General features: G+C 43.6%; 1 protein-coding gene across 1 annotated transcript in view; it reads right to left on the reverse strand.

Annotated features, from left to right (window-relative positions):
* Window positions 1-16,822: 16,822 nt before the first annotated feature.
* Window positions 16,823-22,918, reverse strand: part of LOC311058933 (H-2 class II histocompatibility antigen, E-S beta chain-like) — a 9,743-nt gene continuing 3,647 nt past the window's right edge. Inside the window, exons 5-9 of the mRNA XM_084076487.1 lie at window positions 21,155-21,371; window positions 19,923-19,990; window positions 19,201-19,314; window positions 18,694-18,753; window positions 16,823-17,330 (exon numbers count right to left, since the gene is read on the reverse strand). Of these exons, the coding sequence (XP_083932613.1) occupies window positions 18,713-18,753; window positions 19,201-19,314; window positions 19,923-19,990; window positions 21,155-21,371 (440 nt within the window). The 3' untranslated portion in view covers window positions 16,823-17,330; window positions 18,694-18,712. The remainder of the gene's footprint in view (window positions 17,331-18,693; window positions 18,754-19,200; window positions 19,315-19,922; window positions 19,991-21,154; window positions 21,372-22,918) is intronic.

Below are 22,918 nucleotides of genomic sequence, written 5' to 3' on the forward strand. Positions count from 1 at the left end.
GCGGTGCCTTGATGGTGTCGTAATGGCTGATTTTACACTTGGTTGCATGCTGAAAATAGCCGATCTACAAGCTCACAACGTGTCGCTCTGCAACACGTTGTAAGCTTGTAGATCTGCTATTTTCAGAGCACAACACCCGAGCGCAACCAAACATAAAATGACTTGTCTTTTAGTTCTACTGGATCTCTTCTCCACTAGTCCCTCACTAACATTTTAGTCAAGTTTTTATTTGTTGACGAAATTGTCAATATATTTAGTTGTCATAGCTTAGTTTTTATTTCGTTTTTATTTCGTTTTCATCAATGAAAAAAGGTAGTCACCGATTTTTTTTTGTCATAGTTTTAGTTGACGAAATCAACACTGTTTGAATGAAGAGACAGACAGACAGACAGACGGACCCTCAGAAAATACAGCCGGCCAGTCGGAGAGAGAGGAGAGAATCTGCCATTTCTGAGCTCCATCGGCGGCGAACAAAGTACTATTCTGTTTTCAAACTAAAACATATACCGACGGCACAAGACAACCGGGCGCTCAAGTGAGTCTTTGGACAAAAACATAACAACATGTGGTGCTCCTCTTGGGACAATGGAACGAAGATATGAAATATTTATCCAAACAAGAGAACACGCCTAACAGGAAGGAAACGTATATATTTAAGCCTTTATCGTTAGGTAGCTACGTAATTAAAAAGGACACCAACATGTTTCGACCACACAGCTGGTCATTCACGAGTACAGACCACGCCTTCAAACCAAACATTGTTTAACGTTCTTTATTTAGAAAAGAAGGAGATGGATCTGTCGGGAAGGAAATTGGTTATGCATAGATTAGATGATGGAAGGAAGGGAAGGGAAGGAGGGTAGGGAGGAAGGGAGGCTTTGGGGTGAGGATGAGGGAGTGGAGATGAAGGGGGCGATGATGTGTAGACAGGGAGGTGATGATGAAAGGGGTGAGGATGAGGAGTGAAGACAAGGGGTACGAATTATCTAGTGAGGAGGGTAAGTGAAGGATGTAAGGTGTGAGGATGGTGAGAGGATGACTAGAGTGAGGTGAGCTGAAGGGAGTGAGAACAGAGGAAGGGGAGGTGGGGATGAAGGGGCTTGGGCGTGCGAAGCATGGATAGGGCGCAAATGAGTGTGTGGGAAGAAGGGCGTCGTAGCCTTGGGAAGGGATGAAGGACGGGGCCCAGTGCGGGCGCGGCCCTGGGGGTGGGAAGGGCGTAGCCCTGATGGGGGAGGAAGGGCGTGGCCCTGACGGGGGAGGCATAACCATGTGGCTCCAGGGGGTGGAGACCTGAGTATTTGGCTTAGGGTCTGAGGAGATAGGCGTCCGTCTTCGCAGTGGTCTGAGGGCGCACCATCGCTCGAGACCCCAAAAATAGAAAGCATAATTAGTCGTTAATTAGAACATTTACTGGACCATGGATGTGTGGGCGTTCCTGAGGTCTTGGACATTGGTTCTAATGTAAGTGTGGTATGCTTGGGACGTCCAACGCCCTAGGAGTTGGACGGTGTGGTCGGTGATGCCTCTTCTAGATGCAGAAGAGGCAGCACCGATTCGGAACGAATGGCCGGAAAAATTACCTGCGGGATATCCGGCCTTGGTCAGAACTTGCCGGAGGTGGTAGAGGAACCAGTGGCGGGTTGCGACTGAACCGGTATCAGTGGTAAATAACGGATCGGAAGGAGAGGCGTGAGAGGAATGCCTGGTATGGAGGTGATGGACCAGGGGTTCGTAAGGGCTGAGGTAGGAGTTGAGTTTAAACAGGTAAATTGGCGTTGTTCTGCCGAATTGTTCTGTTTTGCTATGTTTTAGCAAGAATACTAGTGTGGAGGAATCTGGAATGGTCAGATCAGATAAACAGGGATGGTAGTGAGGAATGAATGTGGAATTGGAGGTAGTGAATTCCGAACATCTAAGAAACCCAAAGAAAGCAAGGAGAAACATTGCTTCCAATGTGGAGTCTACAGATGGATTAACATAGCCAGAGCGGAGTATGTTGATACAGCCTGCGAGAACATCAGAGGTAATAGGTTGGCGGCGTGGAGGATTACGTGGCTTGTTCCTTCTCAGGCTCTTAAGGAGCAGGGTGACATGGGAGTGCTGAGCAAAGGGGTGAGGTGCTCCTGTTAAGAGCCTAGTAATACAATTAATGCCTGATAGGTAGACACGGATGGTTGATGGGTGCATGGCCCGGGATGAATGGCTGTAGCTAATGTAGGAGGTGAGTGTAATGAGGTCCAGAGACGGAAATGGCAGGCTGTAGGTAAAATGAAAAGACTGGAAATTGTTCCATGCTGTCCAATAGGAGGAGAGTGTGGATGGAGCTATACCTTGCAGGATGTGATTTCGGGAGATGGATACCAGGTTATGGAGAGGATGGTTTATGGGAAGGTCATTTCTGAATATGGAGGTACTGGAGTCGGGTGGAGGTCTGCGGATGGCGCCAAGGATCTGAATCTCTGGAAGGAGAAACGTGAGAGTGAATCGGCTACCATGTTGTGGTAACCTGGGACATGGGCTGCTCGGATTATGAAGTTATTGGTGACTGAGAGCCATGTTAGACGTCTGAGTAGTGCCATGATGGCTAGTGATGCTGACCGACCTTTATTGATAATGTGGACTGTGGACTGGTTATCGGAGTGTATGAGAACTGAGCGGCTGGTCCATTCGTGGCCCCAAAGAGAGGCCGCGACAATGATTGGGTACAATTCGAATAATGCTGATGAGTGGGTGGTGTCGAACGGGGGTGAAACAAAATCTAAGGGCCAAAGTTCTGCAAACCATCTCCCTCTGTAGTAACCCCCGAAACCTACAGAGGGCGCTGCATCGGTGTATAATTGCAAATCCTCTGGTGAGGAGTGGAAATCGTTGTAAAAGAAAGAAATGCCATTCCAGTTGGATAACAGGAGGTGTCAGAGTCTAAGCTCTGTGCGGCATTCTAAATCTAACGTGATATGATGGTGGAGGGATGGCACGGATGCAGCGAGGTGGAGAAGGTGGGAAATAAATGAACGGCCTTGTGGGATGATTCTAGTGGCGAAGTTAAGGTGACCTAGTAACTGAAGTAGCTGCTGCTTGGTGCAAGATGTGATTTGTAGAAAGTTGGAGATGAGTAGTGTAATACGGTCTAGTTTCTCTGTGGGGAGTGAGGCTTGAAATGAGGTGGAGTCCAAGTTGATTCCTAGGAATTCGATTTTGTTGAATGGACCCACAGTTTTTTCCTCGGCCAGGGGAACGCCGAGTGCCGCAAAAGCGGTCTTGAGGCACGTGATACTGCGTGCGGGGGGGGGGGGGGGGGGCAGATGGGGGGTCGATGGTGAGGAAGTCATCCAGGAGATGGACTAGGTGCGGGATGTGGTAATTGTTGCTTAAAATCCAGCAAAGGAGCTCTGAGAGGTTGTCAAAAAGTTTTGGGCTACTTTTGCAGCCAAATGTTAGTCTTACTGCAAAATAATATTTGGACTGCCAGCAGACGCCGAAAAGGTGCCATGAGTCTGGGTAGAGTGGGAGGACTTTGAAGGCAGACGTGATGTCGGCTTTTGATAGCCAGACACCACGTCCAGCGAGCCGAATCAGGGCAATGGTATGGTCTACGGTTGAACGGTGAAGTGTGAAATCTGGACTGGGGATGAGGCTATTTATACTGGGGATGGATGAACCGTGAGGGGAAGATAGATCAATGATTAATCTTTTCTTCCCTGAGTACTTCCTAGTAGCCACTCCTATTGGGCTGATGCGGTAAATGGGGAATGGGGGGGAATCGAACGGACCGATCATGAAACCCTGCTTGACTTCTTTCTCAAGCAGGGTGGTGATGATTTCGGGTTCCGTTAGTGCGGACTGGAGGTTATTACAAGAGTGGGAATGATCGGGAAGTGTGATTAGGCCGGGTGAAAAAACATGATTGAGACCGTCTATGAAAAAATGGACGAATGTGGGGTCTGGGTGGAATGCGAGCTCCTTGGCCAGGGCGGGGATGTTAATGGGGGTGGCCAGATGGTGTGACAGTCAACTTTTGGAAGGTTTGGTTGGGTTGTGGGGGCAAGTGTGGCGGGAATGGGCTCCTCCGCAGTAGGTGCATACGTGCAGGAGTTTACAGAATGATGAATCGCATCCTGCATCGTTGAAATTATTGCATAGCATGCGGGAGCCTACGAACATGATCTTCCTGCCACGCTTGTCCGTGGCTTGGGAGGAGGCTGGTTGGGCGGTGGGCCGGCTGGGTTTAGGTCGCTTGTCCCGGCCTGGCTGGTGTGTTCCTACTCCCATGAGGGGGGGAACTGATGAAGGGATGGAGTATGAGGTGGGGCGATTGTGATGGGGAACTGGAGCTGCTGGAGGTTGAGCTGCGGGTGTAGACTGGTGTGCGGTGAGCACGCACTCGGTGGTGGGGTGGGAGGGGCAGCCGCAGATGTTGCACGCTATGGCGGCGCTGCCTGTGAACAGCCGGCTGTATAATTCTACGTCCAGCGCTCCCCAGTAGGTATTGATGTTCCATTGTTGGATACGGGCAGCCGCCCTCGCTGCGAACTGCCGGTGATATTCGTAGAATAAAGTGCCACCAAACCGCACAGCCATATCCATGATTAGAGATAAGTAGTCATCTAACTCTTGCCTTCTGAGGGGGAATAGTGAGCAGATGACATTCCTATAGATGGAGAACGCTAGGGTGAATTCGGTGGCAGTGAGGATGTTGTGGGGTGATGAAGTGGATGAGAGGTCTCGGAGGGTGATAGAGATGCTTCCGCAGTCAACTGTCCGGGGTTGAAAGGTGTGGGTGGATGGTTTCAATATTGCTGAGAGGTCGATGTCCATACCCTGGATGATTTGTTGACGGAGGTGATTGGACACAGGTTGTGAGTTGAGGGCCAGCGCGTTCGATGGCACCTGGGCTGCGACTGCGGAGGAGAGAGAAAAGGGGGGGGTTGGAAACACAAGGGCGGGGGTGGGAGGGAAAGAAGAGAGAGGTATATTGCACAGGATGCCCATGGCTGATTGGGGGGGCACCTGAGTGGGGGGTGAAGGTGCTAGCCGGCCTGGTGCGATGGCCATCTGGGTGTTGGGCTGGCTAGCGGCCTCGGGGACAAAAAACAGAAAAAGAGACAGAGGTGTGGGGAAGGTTGGATGATTGTGCAGGGGGAAGGGATGACAGTGAAGCCTGCATTAACGGGGATGAAAACCTTTGCCGGGAGGTTTGGTAAGAGGGGGTAGGGGTGGGGGGAAGAAGGATTAAAGGTAGGGAAGGATGGGGGGGAGGGGAGCAGGCACAGGGGGTGGAGGAACATGCATGGGGGAGGAGGTAGTGGGAACAAGCCTGGTCTGCTCTGCTTGAGTTGGGGGTCCGAGGCGGCTCAGCAGAGTGCGACCTGTAGGTGGAGATAAATTCGATTGGCGAATATCTTTTGTAATAATAGACAATGGTGTTGGCTGGATTGCATTATAGGAGGACGAAACAGGCTCACCTGATAAACTTGTGTTTCGAGCAGGCGTTGTAATGTCCGCTCTGCTGCCGTAGTATCTGCTGCTAGGACCCCGTGCCGGCTGTGTGACGTCATGATGATGCGACTGAGAAGGACCCGCTGGAGAAGATGAAACTCTCGCTGCTGTTGTGTAAAGTTTGAATAGTTGTCCTTTGTTTGCAGTGCTGGAAAAAACGACGCTCTTCTCTCTTAATGCTTTTTTGAGTGATAACACGGTCCAATCGCGGATGGGCGCGATTACCGTCCTGGACCGGGTCGGGGGAGGTGCCGTTCTTAGTGACGCCAGCCGTGGAGGAGGAGGAGGGGGGAGGGGAGAGTGCTGAGCGATGGTATGGTGGTCATCACGACGTCTGCCTGGGGACCTCCCCCGACGAGGCCGGGCTGGGGGAGGAGAAGCGACCTGGCGTCGGGGGGTAGAATGGTGGCGTGGAGGAGGAAGATGAGGAGGAGGATAATTACGTCTCGAGCCGTGCTGGGCGACCGGGTTCTCCTCCTGACGTCGGGTGGTGGAATGGTGACGTTGGTGTGGAGGAGGAGGAGGAGGAAGATGGTGGGGTGGAACGGGAGGAGCGCGGCCCGACCGGGACCGCTGGCTGGTCCGGGAGCTCCGGCTGTAGGCAGGAGAGGCGGAAGATTGCCTAGGTGTGGACCTCGGACCTCTGTGAAATTCCACCGGCGTTTCCCTGACATCGGTTTCCTGATGCCTCTCGCCTACTGATCGTAGCCTTCGGGAAAGCGGTGTGTCGGACACAGCGGTGGAAGCGTTTGAAGAAAAATCCTCCTCGTCGGAGGCTTGGAGGGTGATTGAATTATCCATTGAAGTAAGTTTAAGTTACAACGATACGTTTACTTTTCGATGTGCTGTGTTTACGAAGAACAATGCACGAAGGGCAGGCGAACCTGGCAGGTTTAAATACCCTCACTTATTGGTAGAAGGGGTGGAGTTCAGGGTGGAGTTCAGGGTGGAGCGATTAGTTACCATGGCATCGGTGCCACTGTGGGTGGCAAGGGTGGAGCTATGATCTGTTACCATGGCAGACAAGTCAAGGGAGGAGTTGACTTGGTTACCATAGTGATCGATCAAGCTTGTAACCTAGAGAGTGAGCTAGGAATGGAATAGATTATGGGAGTAGAGTGAGGGGCAAGGTTAGAAACAATCTCATTGTCTGAAGGCGTAGTCTTCCTCCTGAACATACATTGTACCAACTCCATTAATAGATATAAAAACATATATATATATATACCTCTGTAAAGAAAGGAAGAAGAAGAAACAAAGATGGACAATGAAAGGAGGGAGATGGCAAACCCCGGGTCCAGTGGTGGAGAAAGTACTCACGTTTTTTACTTAAGTAAAAGTATCAATACTGCAATATATTAAGTTAAGTGTCTTGCTCAGGGACACTTGGACACAGACCGGGGGCCAGGAGGTGAACCGGTGACGGTCTCTCTACCCACTCAGCCACGGCCTCCCCAAAGGTCATGACCGGGGTCATATCCAGTGGATATGAACGGTTGTGTACCACAGTAAACAATGGAATGGACCTACAGTAAATTCAACAGTGCAATACTTCTGAACAACCTAACAAAGGACTACAGGACTGAGACTCTAGACCAGGGGTCTCAGACTTTTTCGTGTCACTGACCCCCAAATTCTCTTTCATGAAGCCATGCATGGACCCCCAGTTCATATGACTCTGTCCTACGAACCCTGATATTATGAAATATGATTTTGGCTCAAATTAATTTGTCTAAATGTCATAATTGAACATACCATAGGTTCACACAGCGGTGAATCACATCGTTAGAATACATTTTGTTTGTATCGTAGTAATTTCAAGTGAATTGAGTTAAACTACCCCTCCTTCGTCTGAGGGAGCCCTAGAACTCCCTCTTGGGGGGTCCCTGAACCTCGGACCCCTGGGGGTCCCTGATGTCCACTTTGAAAAGCACTGCTCTAGACCAGAGCATGAAGTGCTCCACTTCACCGCTGATGTTTCAGTGAAGTGATTCTGGGAATGACCTTTGACCGTACTCACCTCATGCATGTGACAGGAAGTGCAGCTATGAGCAGGATGCAGATTATGTGTGTTTTCAGTTGCAAATTTTCCAAAAAAAAAAGCAAAGATGTGGGAGATTTATTTTTGATAGCCAAATATGCTTGAATTAGTCATTTTGTACTTTAAGAATTGTTGTATATGTTTATTTAATGTAATTATTGTATATATTTCACATGAACACTGTATTGATGGTGATGTAAAGCAACAGAAGCACTCCAGCAGTTCACTTGTTATTGTTTTTAGCAGTATTTTGAAGTGTCATTGCTGAATACTGTACAATTAATGCAAAAAAAGATTAAATGTGTTTAATATATGTGACTGGAACAAGACAACATCTGAATTCTAAGCTTCCTTTGACTGTTGGTTATGGAAGAACATTTTTAATGTGGTTAGATTTGCAAGTTCTCTCTTGGATCCCCTAAAGCACACTTCCATTTGTGTCATGTAGGCCCTAGATGACAGAAAGGAGGAACGCTTCTGATTACAGGAAAGAATACCATTGCTATAGTGTCACCTAGTGGCTGAAAATGGCAAAAACAAACACATATGTGAATGTGACACAAACTCTTTTGACCCAGCAGTGTTTCCAGCTCTTTGACCCAGCATTGTTTCCAGCTCTTTGACCCAGCAGTGTTTCCTGCTCTTTTGACCCAGCAGTTTCCAACAAGGAAACACAGGACTTCATTTGGTGTTGGGTATGGGGATATAATCAATATAATCTATTGGACTATTAATCACAATACTGTTGTCACGCAAGGCGTTGTGAGATTTAAGCAACATCAGGCAATAACAGATTAAGTCAATATATTTATTCAAAACCAGGTAACAAAAGATTCCATCAATACATTCACTCAAAAGCATTTAACATATATTAAATCAATAGATTCAGTAACAGATTCATTCAATTAAGTCAAAATCATCAATTGACATGAATATGAAATCTTCCACAGTAAAACACCCCTAGGTCACCTGCTTTTGGAATGTGTGACCGTTTAATCTGCACACACCTTTACCTCAAATCTACAAGGCAGGGTCTTCTTGGCTCTGTGAGGAACTCCTACTGGTGCATGAGGACTGAACACAGGAGGTCCATGTTCCTCACAGTAAACTAAACACCACAACTCAGATTGATCACAGACCGACCAGACAGACAGACAGACAGACAGACAGACAGACAGACAGGTAGGTGAACAGTGTTGTAAAGAATGTGATATATAACTTAAACATTGTTCAAAGTATTAAAGCACAGAGTGACAGAACAACAACAACAGAGATGGAACGATGATATGAGAGTGTGAATAAAGACCTTTAATGTATTGTGTCTTGGACTTTGGTTTTGAAAGTGACTTGTCACAAACAATGCTGTGACAATCTTTACTGTGTGGAACCACTCAATCACTCATTTTATGAATGAATGTGTTGCCTTTTTAAACCAGAACCCCACATGTTATTGACTTAACAATGTGTTCACATGACTAATACTAAAATTAAGGAAAAATGTGTCTCACAATCCAGCTTCATTATGCAAATCTATCAATTCTATCATTTTGATATCATTTCTGCACTCTGGTCTTTTTCAGGATCAGTAATCAACCATAAAAATGTTAAAAAACACAATACCAATTGGTATTATTGAAGGGGAGAAATAATCGACCGAAGTTAAGATACCAAACTTTTTGTGGGTGGTTTAGATAGACAGCCAGACAGACAGACAGACAGACAGGCAGGCAGGTAGGCAGGCAGGCAGGCAGGCAGGCAGGCAGAGAGACAGACAGACAGTTCATTTTTGGGGCGGTGTAGCCGCCCCCTATAAGTGAGTTTTGGACACCGACCAAAAGATTTGTATACCCCCTAACCCTTCCATTGTTAATGCAAATCGATACTTTTGCAAAGTCAGCCAATCACATTACAGCTAGTGTCATCACCACTAACTGTAATGTGAATGGCTGACTTTGCAAATTCAGGACTGTGATTGGCTAGCGAAACACATGACACATGTGCAGCCCTATGAATAGCAGTATGGACTTTAAAAAAAGTAATTTATCCTTTTTTTAAAGTGAGTCATGTTGTGATGACCACACACCGCCCACTTCACACTGGGTGTGAAGTGGGCGTGTGAATTTAAAAAAAAAATGTATTTACTTTAATTACCCACAGTATCTCAAACAGTATATGGATCATTTCACTTCTAGACATCAACTGAGACGATTCACTAAGCAATTTACCACCATATTGTGATCGTACCGGCATTTAAGACAATTCCTACACTAGCAGTCAGATTCATTCATGTTTTTTTTGTAGGTGATTTGAGCGTGAGGTCCGCCCGTTCTCAAGTCTTACCAGGGACCAAAGCTTGCATTATGTCATTAGAATGCTTTATTCTTCATGCAAAATCAATTACAACAGTGCCAATAAAATAGTAGGCCTATGTGCCCAACATTTGTCAACACATATATATAAAAAAGAAAAAATATGTCAAACGATGTATTGCTTGTAGCCTATGCATAATATAGACATGATGCAGATTCCACCGCTTTTAATTTTCTTACCTGGGCTATCAGTTGCATTTAGAGCTGAATTATTAGGTCCCTCAGAGTATTTGCCAGTGTCGGCCAAGCGGGCCATCTCAGCCAAAGTGTCACGTTGTCAGAAACTGCAAGGTTCCCCTCCGCTCCACAAGGAGACACCACAATGGGGTTCAGTGGTACCTGTGGTGGTGACCTCACTTCCTCCCACTATAAAAGCAGGAATGGATTCCCATTCTCCCCTTGTCCTTTGTCTCCAAACACATGTGGCCGGCCTGTGTGTTTGCCGTGTGCTGCTGATGTACTGATGTTTGCCATGTGTCTGTTAAACCTGCTATAATGTAAGTTCCAGTGTTTTACTTCTAGTGATGTGGATTATATTTAAGAATTGATGAACTTGAGTTATATGGGATATTTAGATGTGTTTAATATTATGAAGTAAATACTTGACCAATTATTATTTTGATGATATACAATACCTTAATGTATAATATGATTAAAGGCCATATTTATGTTTGATATTTTATCTGGCATGATATTATAATTTGTTTCTTTGTGTCTTTGTTTAGAACCATGGCAATCATCATGAAACCTAAAGTCAACACTACACATCAAATAAACTGGATATTTGATTGGAGTGCATGTCGCCTTTCCGACATGTCGCCTTTCCGACGTTAACGAACCCTATACCTAACCCTAACCGCACGCGGAAGCCACTAGTCGGAGTGGTGAGATGTCGGAATGGAGAAATTACCCCATTTGATTGCAACCTTTGTTTCCTGGTGGTTTGTGGCTCCAGTTTGAACTTTAAATCCTAACACTCGTAATAATGAAGATAGGCTATGATGCCTTAATGTCACTGCGGAGGCGAAAATAGCCGATCTACATGCAAATTGAAAGTAGCTGATCTACAAGCTCACAACGCTTCGCAGTGCTAAGCAATGTGAGCTTGTAGATCTGCTATTTTCTAAAAAAATCTTGAAATAAAATGTGGAATATTTGGAAGATTTTTTTAAACATTCTAACACAAATCTGGTACGGGGCTCCAGCTGGCACAAAACATTTTCAGATGGGGGGGTTATAGGGACAAATTAGCCTACATTAATTTGGGGCTCCATATATGAAAATATTTGAGATTCACCGGTTAAAATAATTTAAAAATTATGAAGTAAGCCGAAATAAGCAACTACACTTTAGAAACAAGTCCAAAGAACTACAACCCGCAACTACCAATATTAACAAGCAACTTCACAGGAAATTAAGCACAAATTCGCTTACAATAAGCGGACATGGCAACACTGTTCAGTACGAAGTTGAAGTTGGATGTTTAATTTCCTGTTGCCTTTTATGTTGTGAAATGGGGAGTGGAACAATGCAAATTAACTTCTTGGGAACGCGCTTGACGTTTTACGACCAGCCATCATGACATACACCTGTGATCCGCATGTTTGAGGCATCTACACACCCCTTTGTGAATTGCACGTCAGTGTGTGCTTACAGAAAATACACCTTCCTTTAGGAACTATATTTACGACCAGCTTAATGAATCTGGGCCCATCTTGAACGCTGCCTTCAGGTACGACATGGAAAGGACACATTGTTCAGCACACCTGGGGAAAAACACATTTGGTGAATGTGGAGGTTGGCTTCTCTTGTATTTTCTCTTAACAGACAGTTAAGAGAAAATACTGTATGAGTGAAATTTAAGAAAATGGGAGGCCCAATTATGTTTCTTATTCCTTTATTGATATTTTGACATTCCATTCAAACCAAGCAAATTAAAGTCAAAATCTAACATCTGAACTTCAAACCATTCATGATCAGGGGTGCAGATCCCAGGGGGGAAGGAGGGGACATGTCTGATATGTTCCTCCAATAAAGTATCTTTAAATAAATGATATAATTTAAAATCTATATTTAATAGAAGCTGATTCCACTTTTGAAATCATTCTCACATACAGTAAACACAATACTTTTTGAAGGTTTTGTTTTTGCTACCCGTGTGTCCTGATCATCAACAACTGCCAAATAAATGAATCCGCAAGCATCATCATCATCACCACTTGTCCACAGAGCTGTTAACTAGTTTAATGAGTGAAGTTCAGCCAATATGAACGGATAGAAACACAACAGTGGAGCTGAAAAACGGAAAGATAAATAATACTGACCAAGGAATATCTAAACTGTCCGAATTAGACCCATATTTTGTTTATTTTAGTTATGTTTGCACAACCTTTCTGTTATTGTTGACTCATCGTGTCACAGTCACACCGCTGAGTGCTTATTCTCCTAATTAACATAATTAAAATGAATAATTAAAACCTCATGGGAATTCAAATACATTTATTGGACTATTTATTTTTTAGTTATGCTGCAGGACCACATTGGAAACAAGTGTTTCATTGCGCTTTAATGTGTTATCCTAGGTTTAAGTTGTTTTGTGATTTTGCTCGTATATCTTTTACCAAAATCAAATCAAATCAAATCTCAAATGATGTGAATTAATGTGAAAGTATCAATGTTTGTAAGTCCTGCTGTTAAACATGGAGACATGTTACATTACATTACATTATTACATTACAGTCATTTAGCAGACGCTTTTATCCAAAGCGACTTACAATAAGTGCATTCAACATAGGTAGGGAACGAAACTACTAATCACCAGAAGTCTTAAGTGCATTTCCTGTAAAAACAAGCAACCAAGAGTATACCTAGCGCTAAGGTAAAAGTGCAATATATCAGCTACCTACTTTCTTAAACACATGAGATAAAATAGCCAAATCAAATGAGCACGAGCTAATACAAAAGTGTATCGACTAAGAAAGGTCCAATACAGCAATACAACAATAGTTCCTACAACTAGTTAACAACAAGTAGGCCAGGCAAAGAGGAAGGGTAGTGTTTCCTGAAGAGGTGGGTTTTCAGCCTGCGGCGAAAGATGGGCAGTGACTCTGCTGTCCTGACATCAGTGGGAAGTTCATTCCACCACTGTGGGGCCAGAACAGAAAAAAGTCGTGACCGTGTCGATCGACCAGAAGGACCGTTGAGTGGCGAGGGAATCAGTCGGCCCTAGGTGGCAGACCGGAGTGGTCGGGCAGGGGTGTGGGCATTGACCAAAACCCGGAGGTAAGAAGGAGCTGTTCCTTTCACTGCCCTATAGGCTAGCACCAGGGTTTTAAACTGAATGCGAGCTGCTACGGGGAGCCAGTGCAGAGAACGGAGAAGGATAGTTGTGTGAGAGAACTTGGGGCGGTTGAACACCAGACGAGCCGCAGTTCTGAACAAGCTCCAGAGGTCTGATGGCAGATGCCGGAGCACCAGCCAGGAGGGAGTTGCAGTAGTCCAGGCGGGAGATGACAAGAGCCTGGATGAGCACCTGGGCTGCCTTCTCCGTGAGGAAGGGGCGAATCCTCCTGATGTTGTAGAGGAGAAATCTGCAGGACCGTGTCACTGATGCGATGTTAGCCGAGAACGACAGTTGATCGTCCAGGGTCACACCCAGATTCTTCACAGTCCGAGTTGACGTCACCACAGCGTTCTCAATGGTGATGGCCATGTCTCGGTGAGGACAGCCCTTCCCCGGGATGAACATCAGCTCGGTCTTGTCCAGGTTGAGAGGGGGAGGGGGAGGGAAGAGGAGTAGCTGAAGATAGAGAGGGAGGGGTGGAAGGCAGACGGGTGTGGGTGGTGCGCAGGGCACCAGCCGGGGGAGGAGGGAAGGAGGATCGGATATCGTTCACCTTCTTGTTAAAGAAGTTGGCGAAATCTTCAGGGAGGAGGGACGAGGAGGGAGGAGGGGGTGGTGGTTGTAGGAGAGAGGAGAAAGTTTCAAAGAGTTTTTTAGGGTTAGAAGCAGAAGCCTGAATTTTAGTGCAGAAGAACGCAGCTTTAGCAGCAGAAAGAGAGGAGGAAAAAGTAGAAAGGAGAGATTGGAAGGTAAGAAGGTCCTCCGGGAGGTTGCCATTTCTCCATTTGCGCTCAGCCGCTCTCAGGCTCCGTCTCTCAGTACGCACTGAGTCTGACAGCCAGGGGGCAGGTGGAGTTTGGCGTGCAGGCCTGGTGGTGAGGGGACAGAGGTGGTCCAGGGAAGAGGATAGAGTAGAGAAAAGAAGATCAGTGGCGGTATCAGGGGATAGAATAGCGAAGGATTCAGGGGCAGGGAGAGCAGAGAGAGCAGAAGCGGAAAGATCAGTGGGTGAAAGTGAGCGAAGGTTGCGACGTGAGGAAACCATGTGGGTAGGGAGAGGCTGTGAGGGGGGAGAGGAGAGAGAGAGAGAGTAGGACATGAAGTAGTGATCAGATAATTTCTTACCTTTTCTAACCTTTTCACTGGGAAAAACATTAATGTGTTTGTTGTTAAATCATGTGATGTCAACCTATAATGGATTATTTACATCATAACATTATAGTTTGTTTCATGCATTGAACATGGATTTGGTGTTTAGTTTTTTATACCAAATGTCAGACAAACTGTAATCATTGTGACCATTATTAGTTAGTTTAAAATCCTAGCATTAGCTCTATGTTGGTGATATTATTGATGTGAAGATTCCTTGTTTGTGGTTCCCTCCTAAGTTGTAATGAGATCTGCTCCCCTGCTCGTGATTAGTGATTACATATAAATCATTACATATAAATCATTACTTAATATAAATGATTGCATGTCATCAGTGTTTCCCAATTTCATTGACTGTGGCGGACCACCATTGTCTAATTTGGGTGGTCCCGGGTCCACCCATCACCTCGGACCACCCTAGAGGGTCTATGCCCACCCATCACCTCAGACCACCCTAGAGGGTTTTGGTCCACCCACACCTCATATAGTCGGAGAAATGGGATGTCGGATTTACATATGCCTCCCACCTCATACTACCCTAGAGGATCAGGTCCACCCATCACCAAGGAAATTAGAAAACAAGGAAGGGACAGCCTAGGGGGCGGGCCGACGCCATTGCTTGCATAGCAGACGCCATTGATGCTCATGGGAGCCAAAACTGGAACAGGAAGTTTGGTGAAATACTATGAAGTCTATGGCAGCCATTTGGACCAGCTTGTGAACAAACACTATTTCTGAACGATTGTGTCCTTTGTCAGATAATCGGTTCAGGAATATAAAAGAAGATATATTACAGGTTTTTATCCAATCAATTCGGATTTTTTAGCACACTGTACCATTTTATTGAGGCATCTAAATAGCGGAATGTATCGTCCAGACTGTACAAAAATCGTCTCTGGCAGTGTTGCCAGATTGTGAGAGAGAAATAAGCAACCAGGTCTAGGAAAACAAGCCCAAAAGAAGCACTGGGGGCCAGGGGTCGTTAACGTTTTCCCAAACTGATGGGGAGATGGAGCAGGGACCCCCTACCCTACCTACCTCGTAGGGGGGAGGGGGGCCAGCATATATTGTATAATTATGTATACAATTGTGTTTCATAAACATACATGTTATTGTGCATAAATACTAAGCTATTAAAATAATAAACAGATGAATATATTCAGGCTTTTATTTTAAACATACATGTACAGGGTACAGTGAGTAGGGTGGCCGCACTGCCATTTATAAACATACCTTATTAACTGAGAATAATCTGTCAATTGCACTATAATCATGTATACAAGCTATTCAAGTCACTGAATGACTGAAACGGACAGAATCATTTATAGATATCATTTATTTAATACATAAATGTGGAAAATGTTTAAAAAATATATGAAGACAAATGGACATTTAAAAATATGTGTATATATATATATATATATATATATATATATATATATATATATATATATATATATATATATATATATATAATTGTCTAATCAAGCAACAATTTCGCGGACCCCCTGCAGTACCTCGTGGACCGCCTAGGGGTGGCGGGCCCCTGTTGAAGACTTGCACTAGGCCATTATGAGTACTTTAGACCTGTACTGTATACATTGAAAATAGCCGATCTACAAGCTCACAACGCGTTGTGAGCTTGTAGATCTGCAATTTTTTTGAAATATTGAGGATTTTTGAAACACTAACAACACAAATCTGGTACGGGGCTCCCTGGCACAAAACATTTTCAGATGGGGTTAGGGACAAACACATATTCATTTGACATAAACATAATTGAGAATTATAATTATACTTTTAAAATTGTGAAGCCCAAGTCCAAATAATCAACTAGACTTTAGAAAAAAGCCCATAAAACCGCAACCCGCAACTACCAATATTTACAAGCAACTTCACAGAAAAATAAGCCTAAAGTCGCTTATAATTAAGTGGACATGGCAACACTGGTTTCAGGCTCGGCAGTATCGCGTACTTTGTGCTCTTTAGATAGCTCAATAAACTTATACAGTGGACACATCGAAAAGCAACACAGCAGAAAACAATGTGTGATATGTCTTCTTTTATTTTCCAGAAGCAATTACTTTACAAAGGTCTCAGTCATTCAGAAATATATTTTGTTCATGAGCTGATCCACCGGGCTCTCATTAACTCCAATGCATTCCACTGAACTGAAGGCTGCAGTCTGGCTCCCATGGTGCGACGAATCTGCCTGTTGGAATTGCATGATAGCGAAAATGACGTAGATGACCCTACCTTCTTTAAATATATCTTGCCCATCACAGGGAAACAGTGATAGCATAATGATCGTAACACATTAATTATCGCACATAAATTATTACATAATAAATGACTTGTGGTCAATTATAAAATAATAAAGCCTTTTTGACTGACTTCCATTCAGATGGATAACCCTAATATTATGAACAACTCTGATTGTGTGTGTGATCATTTATTTAATTTTTCAATATAGTTTAGAACTGAAATATTATGTTTGTGTTTTCTGAAGACTATACAAAGTCATTTGATGAACCACCCACACTAATTGGGACTCCCTCTTCCTTTGGTGTGTCGCCCAGGTGGCGCCTAAACCCTGACCTTTAACCTCACAAACACTGCCTAAACCCAAACTTAAGCTTAACCCTAACCCCTTTAACCAAACAGAAGATATGCCTAAACCTAACCCTAACCCCAACCTTTAACTTTACAAACACTATGCCTAAACGTAAACTTAACCCTAACCATAACTTCACAGAAACTATGCCTATAAACCTAACCTTAACCTTAACACTAACCTTTAAATTCACAAAAACTATGCCTAAACCTAACCTTAACCCTAAAAGGTTGATGGTGTTATCTTTGTGCTGCTGTTAGGACCATTTAAAGCTGATTGGACACAATGTATTTCTTCCTCTCACACCCAGGTGTTCTGTGAAAAGACAATAGACCAATAAGAATCAGAATGTATTAACTGTGTGAACATGTTAACACTTTAGAATAACCTTCCCTTATAATAGTAAATTAATCATTCATAAATTATTAGTTTAAATAAATGATGTGCTATTCATAACATGTTAACACATTGACTACCAGAGTTTATTCATAATGTACTCACCCCTGTGCCAGCAATTTGCGTGTTTTTTATAATTTTTTTATTTTGTAATTTTTCATTCAAATGATGAAAAATAAACAGACCCGCGCGATCACAGATTAAACAATGAAAATTCAAAAGAACGCATCAATGCGTTCTTTTGAATTGCTGGCAAGCAAGCGATGGATTTGAAAGAACGCATCAATGCGATCTTGGCAATCAATGTGTTAAACGGTCGGTTAATGATTTAAAACTATGCTATAAATAGTTAAAAGATTATGAACAAGTTATTAGTAAACTACTTGAAAACCTAACCTCCCAGCACCCTCCCTGCAACTACAGTAACCATCAAAGTAGAAACAACTCAGTCCATTCAAACAACATTTGACCAATACTTTGTCAATAGTGTATCTTAGTAGGAAGGGCAGCTCAGTTGGTAGAACACTCTCCTTTGGACCACAAGGTTCTGTCTTTGATCCTGCTAGTGATGGAATGATCAGTGTTTTCAATGAACTGAATCATTGGGTTCAGTTCACTGAAATGTTGTGTTTAATGTACTGAATCATTGGGTTCAGTTCAATGAAATGTTGTGTTCAATGTACTGAATCATTGGGTTCAGTTCACTGAAATGTTTAGTTCAATGAAACATTGGTACAGTTCACTGAAATGTTGTGTTCAATGTACTGAATCATTGGGTTCAGTTCACTGAAATGTTTAGTTCAATGTACTGAAACATTGGTACAGTTCACTGAAATGTTGTGTTCAAATGATTGGTTCAGAGTTTGGCTGCATTGTGTCGTCTATTCACTTCCTGACTGAATCACCTGGACGTCCTCTCAGGGATCCAAACTCCTGCGTCTTGTAAAACATGTTTATATTTGATTGATGATGAATGGTCCAAACTACACAGTTCACCAAGATGACCCCCCCCCATCTGACCACATTGACATCAGTGTTGTCTGATACAACAAATCATTTGATTATTAAATTTGATTATTAGATTAATTATTATAAGAAATTAAGCAGAAGACACATGATAATGTGAATTCACACGACCAGGATGGTTTACCAGGCTAGTTGTTTCACTTCTTACACAAGCACGTTGTTTTGTGTATGTTTTCTAGTTTTATACACTTTTATTTATTAAAACTGTATAAATGTATATATAAAAACGTTTAGTAAAAAGAAAGAGGAAGTGAACCTGGGTGTGTGGAAGGAGTCTAAAGATTCTCATCATTGGTTGTCGGCACCAGAATACGACCTGATAGAAGAAGAAGAGAGACAGACAATTAAAACCAACAAAAACAGACACACAAATAAATCCTATGTACTGTATTGTGTGTATTTCTCCATAAAATGCATAAATGTACACACAATAACACAATAACACAACAACACAACAACATTAGGGTTCAGTCATCAGGGTCACATGTTGCATCAGAACTAATGTGAACATTTGACTCTTATTTAAGACTAAATGTGACAACATAAAACACACTTTGACCTCTAACTAGGTCCTCTAAACTGGTCTAAACCGGTTAAGGTTCCAAACCAATATAAACCAATTTAGGTTGTGGCTTTACATGTTTGTTTGTTTGCATTTCTGTGAGGGTTCCACACGTCATGTGATCCTCTGTTGACCTGACCTCATTTCTTCCACTGTTAGTAGATTTATTAATTAAACATGTTAATTAAACATGTTAATCACCTTGTTTCTTCCACTGGAAGTAGATGAATCCAGACAGGAACAAGACCAGACCCAGAACCAGACCTGATGCTCCCATGGCCACCTTGTTCTTCACTGACTCTGGCATGGAGTCATCTGATAATACAAATATTATATTAATTATATTATTACAGTAGATTAAAACACCTTGTTCTTCACTGACTCTGACATGGAATTATCTGTGTCATTTTAGATTTGAGCTATAACTATTATTTTATACTTAGGCTATTCAAAAATAGCAGATCTGCTATTTTTGAAACAGAGACATTTGTTGAGACATTTGACAGTTACAAATGTTCGCTTTAAATATATATATATTTAAAGCGAACATTTGTAACTGTCAAATGTCTCAACAAATGTCTATATTATATATTAAAAGATTCTCAATCTTAGGGCAGACACTCTAACCACTAGACTATTACCATTGATATTAATGCAGCATTTATATAAGACCAGTTCCATCTCTCAGGACTGTTCTCATACTTTACAGTCACTTTCAGCCCCTTCACTCCAGCAGCTTCTGACCCTGATGTGGAAATTCTATAATTTCTATACATGTCTTTGTATCTGCAGCCATTAGTAAACTAAGATGATGCACCTCATCTAGACAAGACACTTTAAGTAGGTGAAGCTCCTGTCATGACCTTCTTATTAGAATGGTAAGTACAGAGTACAGTAGAATACAGTAGATTACAGTAACTGACCCCAGTCCATCTTGATAGGCGCAGTCAGGCTAGGATGTTCCACCATGCATGTGATCTTCTCTCCTGATCTGTAACACAAGCACGCACGCACGCACGCACGCACGCACGCACGCACGCACACACACACACACACACACACACACACACACACACACACACACACACACACACACACACACACACACACATTTTTCTGCTGATGATCCTCTTCAAAAAGCACAGCATGTTTTCTATCTGATGAGGATGATCAGTACCTACGCACAGGTGCCCCCTCTGCACCACGGTGCAGGGGGGGAGGGGGGGAACCACGTTGCAGAGGGGGCACCACGGTGCACAGGGGGGGGACCACGGTGCCGAGGGGGCACCCAAAATGAGCCATGCCGCTTATCATAATAACTAAACGATGAACTATTATATTTAAATGTAAGATTAAAAACAGAACTACAATTAGGCACCATAGCACTAGACCGTTATAGGCAATAAGATAAGCTTATACTGATATTTTCTCCGCCTAACATAATCATGACATGCGTGTGTCCTCAAGTTGAATGTGTGTCCATGTGGATCTGCTCAGAGCTGAAGAGGCCCCTCCTCCCCGCCCGGTCTAGCAGTGAGTGAGCAGCTGTTAATTAGCACTAACATTAGGACAGATTGTGAAAGTAGCCGATCTACACGCTAAAACGCGCCACGATTCATTTGATCCGTTGATCTTTGTTATTATTTAGTTTTTTGGCGAAAAAAAAAGGTTTGACTATTTTTGTGTAGGAGCGTGAATGCCCCGCTGGGCTCTCCTCCGCTCTAGTGTTTATTGTGTATTCCACTAGTCCCTCCCCATTGCAGAAAAAATAGGAAGGCAAGAGGCATAAGAAACTTAGTAACAAGATATGCACGTTATAGCGTATTCCTGTTTGTGTATTCATGTATAGCACACTCGCTCGTGGGTCTCTGTGTGCGTTTGTCATGCTTGCACGACGACGAGCTTGCTGTGTAGTGGAGTAGACTGGTGATAAACACGGGGGGAGGAATCGTGTGTGTGTGTGTGTGTGTGTGTGTGTGTGTGTGTGTGTGTGTGTGTGTGTGTGTGTGTGTGTGTGTGTGTGTGTGTGTGTGACTTAATATTAGTCTACCAATTAATGGGCCATTTTCAGCAAGTGAGTAACACTTGTTTTATTTTTAAAGAATATATGTGTAGGTGTCTATTAGGTGTGTATTTCTATGTGTTAGGTGTGTACCTGGGTGTGTACTCCAGGTAGGAGTGGTACTGGTAGTACCAGTCTCCATCAGACAGCTCGTCAGTAGAGGAGAAACCAGAGGTCAAAGGTTCTTGACCTATCCACCAGGTCACCAGGATCACTTTAGGATAGAAGTCGTAGCTGCTGCACCTCAGCATGTGAGTGTGTTCACCACGACGAGGGGGAGTCTCTGACTTCAGTCTCACTTTGGGCTCCACTGGATAAATGAGATTATTAGTATTATTATTATTACATAACCGTCATAGGAAAATGTCATTATCATTAATAATTGTACATCATCCAAATGAGATCCAAATTATCCAGAAAGCTGCAACACACTTGGTCTTCAACCAGCCAAAATGTTCACGTTTCCCTGCTCTCCCCCGTTCTCCTCTCTCCCTCCATTGGCTCCCAGTTGCTGCCCTCACAGAGTACAAAACACTGATGTTGGCCTACAAAGCAACCAAACGTATGACACCCCCATATCTTCAAACCTGATCCAACCCTACAACCCTTCAGCCTCCACACGACCTAGACTCCTCTCCCTTCTCTAAAACACCCTGGACAACGCTCCACATGTCCTAGACTCTTCTCCCTTCTCTAAAACACTCTGGACAACGCTCCACACGTCCTAGACTCTTCTCCCTTCTCTAAAACACCCTGGACAACGCTCCACACGTCTCAGACTCTTCTCCCTTCTCTAAAACACCCTGGACAACGCTCCACATGTCCTAGACTCTTCTCCCTTCTCTAAAAGGGGTCATCCCTATGTTCCCCGGGTTCTATGTTCCCCCACTCTCTTCTCCCTTCTCTAAAACACCATGGACAACGCTCCACACGTCCCAGACTCTTCTCCCTTCTGGCTCCCAAACTGTGGAACAAACTCCCCATTGCAGTTAGAACCAGTGGTGTAAAGTAACTAAGTACATTTACTCAAGTACTGTACTTAAGTTAAATTTTACTCCACTACAATTATTTGACCGCTTTAATTACTAGTTACTTTGTAGATTTAGATTACTACAAAACATACATTAACCACCACAAATTGCAGATCAATTTTTTTTTTCATTTTAAACATTTGAAAACTTGTGAAATGGGACATTCTGCCAATACTTTTGTACTTTTATTCAAGTAAATTTTGAATTCCGGACATTTACTTGTAACAGAGTATTTCTAGATTGCAGTATTGATACTTTTACGTAAAACATGTGAGTACTTTTTCCACCACTGGTTAGAATTGAAAACTCACTCCCAATCTTCCACCATAATCTGAAGACTCTCCTCTTCAGACTCCACCTCAGCCCGTAGCACTTGACCTAGCCTTGATGACCTTGCAGTCTTCTGCAAATCTTAACATGTATTTTAGATATCATGTTATGTAGACAGATGCCAGGTTCATTATAGACCTGGCATCCTATAATTTAGATAGTTTCAATGTACATATTATTTATTTGTTTGATATTATACTGTTTAGACTGATGATAGTGTCATGTATTTGAGGAAGTAAACTGCGGGTTACCAGGCTGGTTGGTTAAAAGAAGTGTAGAGGAGAAGAGAAGAGAGACGTCCGGACCAGGTTCAGAATAATTCATTTATTCCATAATAAACAAACAGCATCATAGCAACTTCCAGGGCCCCTGTCCTCCACGCAGCCCTTCGGCTGGTGGCCAGCACACCCTAACAAGTAATTTACAGTCACTCTTATACTCTAGGTTCACATTACAATAAGTGGGTGGGGGTCAGTGAGAGCCCCCCCCCCACCCA

The sequence above is a fragment of the Gymnoscopelus microlampas genome, assembly GCF_963454915.1.
Source record: "Gymnoscopelus microlampas genome assembly, chromosome: 13".
Lineage (NCBI taxonomy): Eukaryota > Metazoa > Chordata > Actinopteri > Myctophiformes > Myctophidae > Gymnoscopelus > Gymnoscopelus microlampas.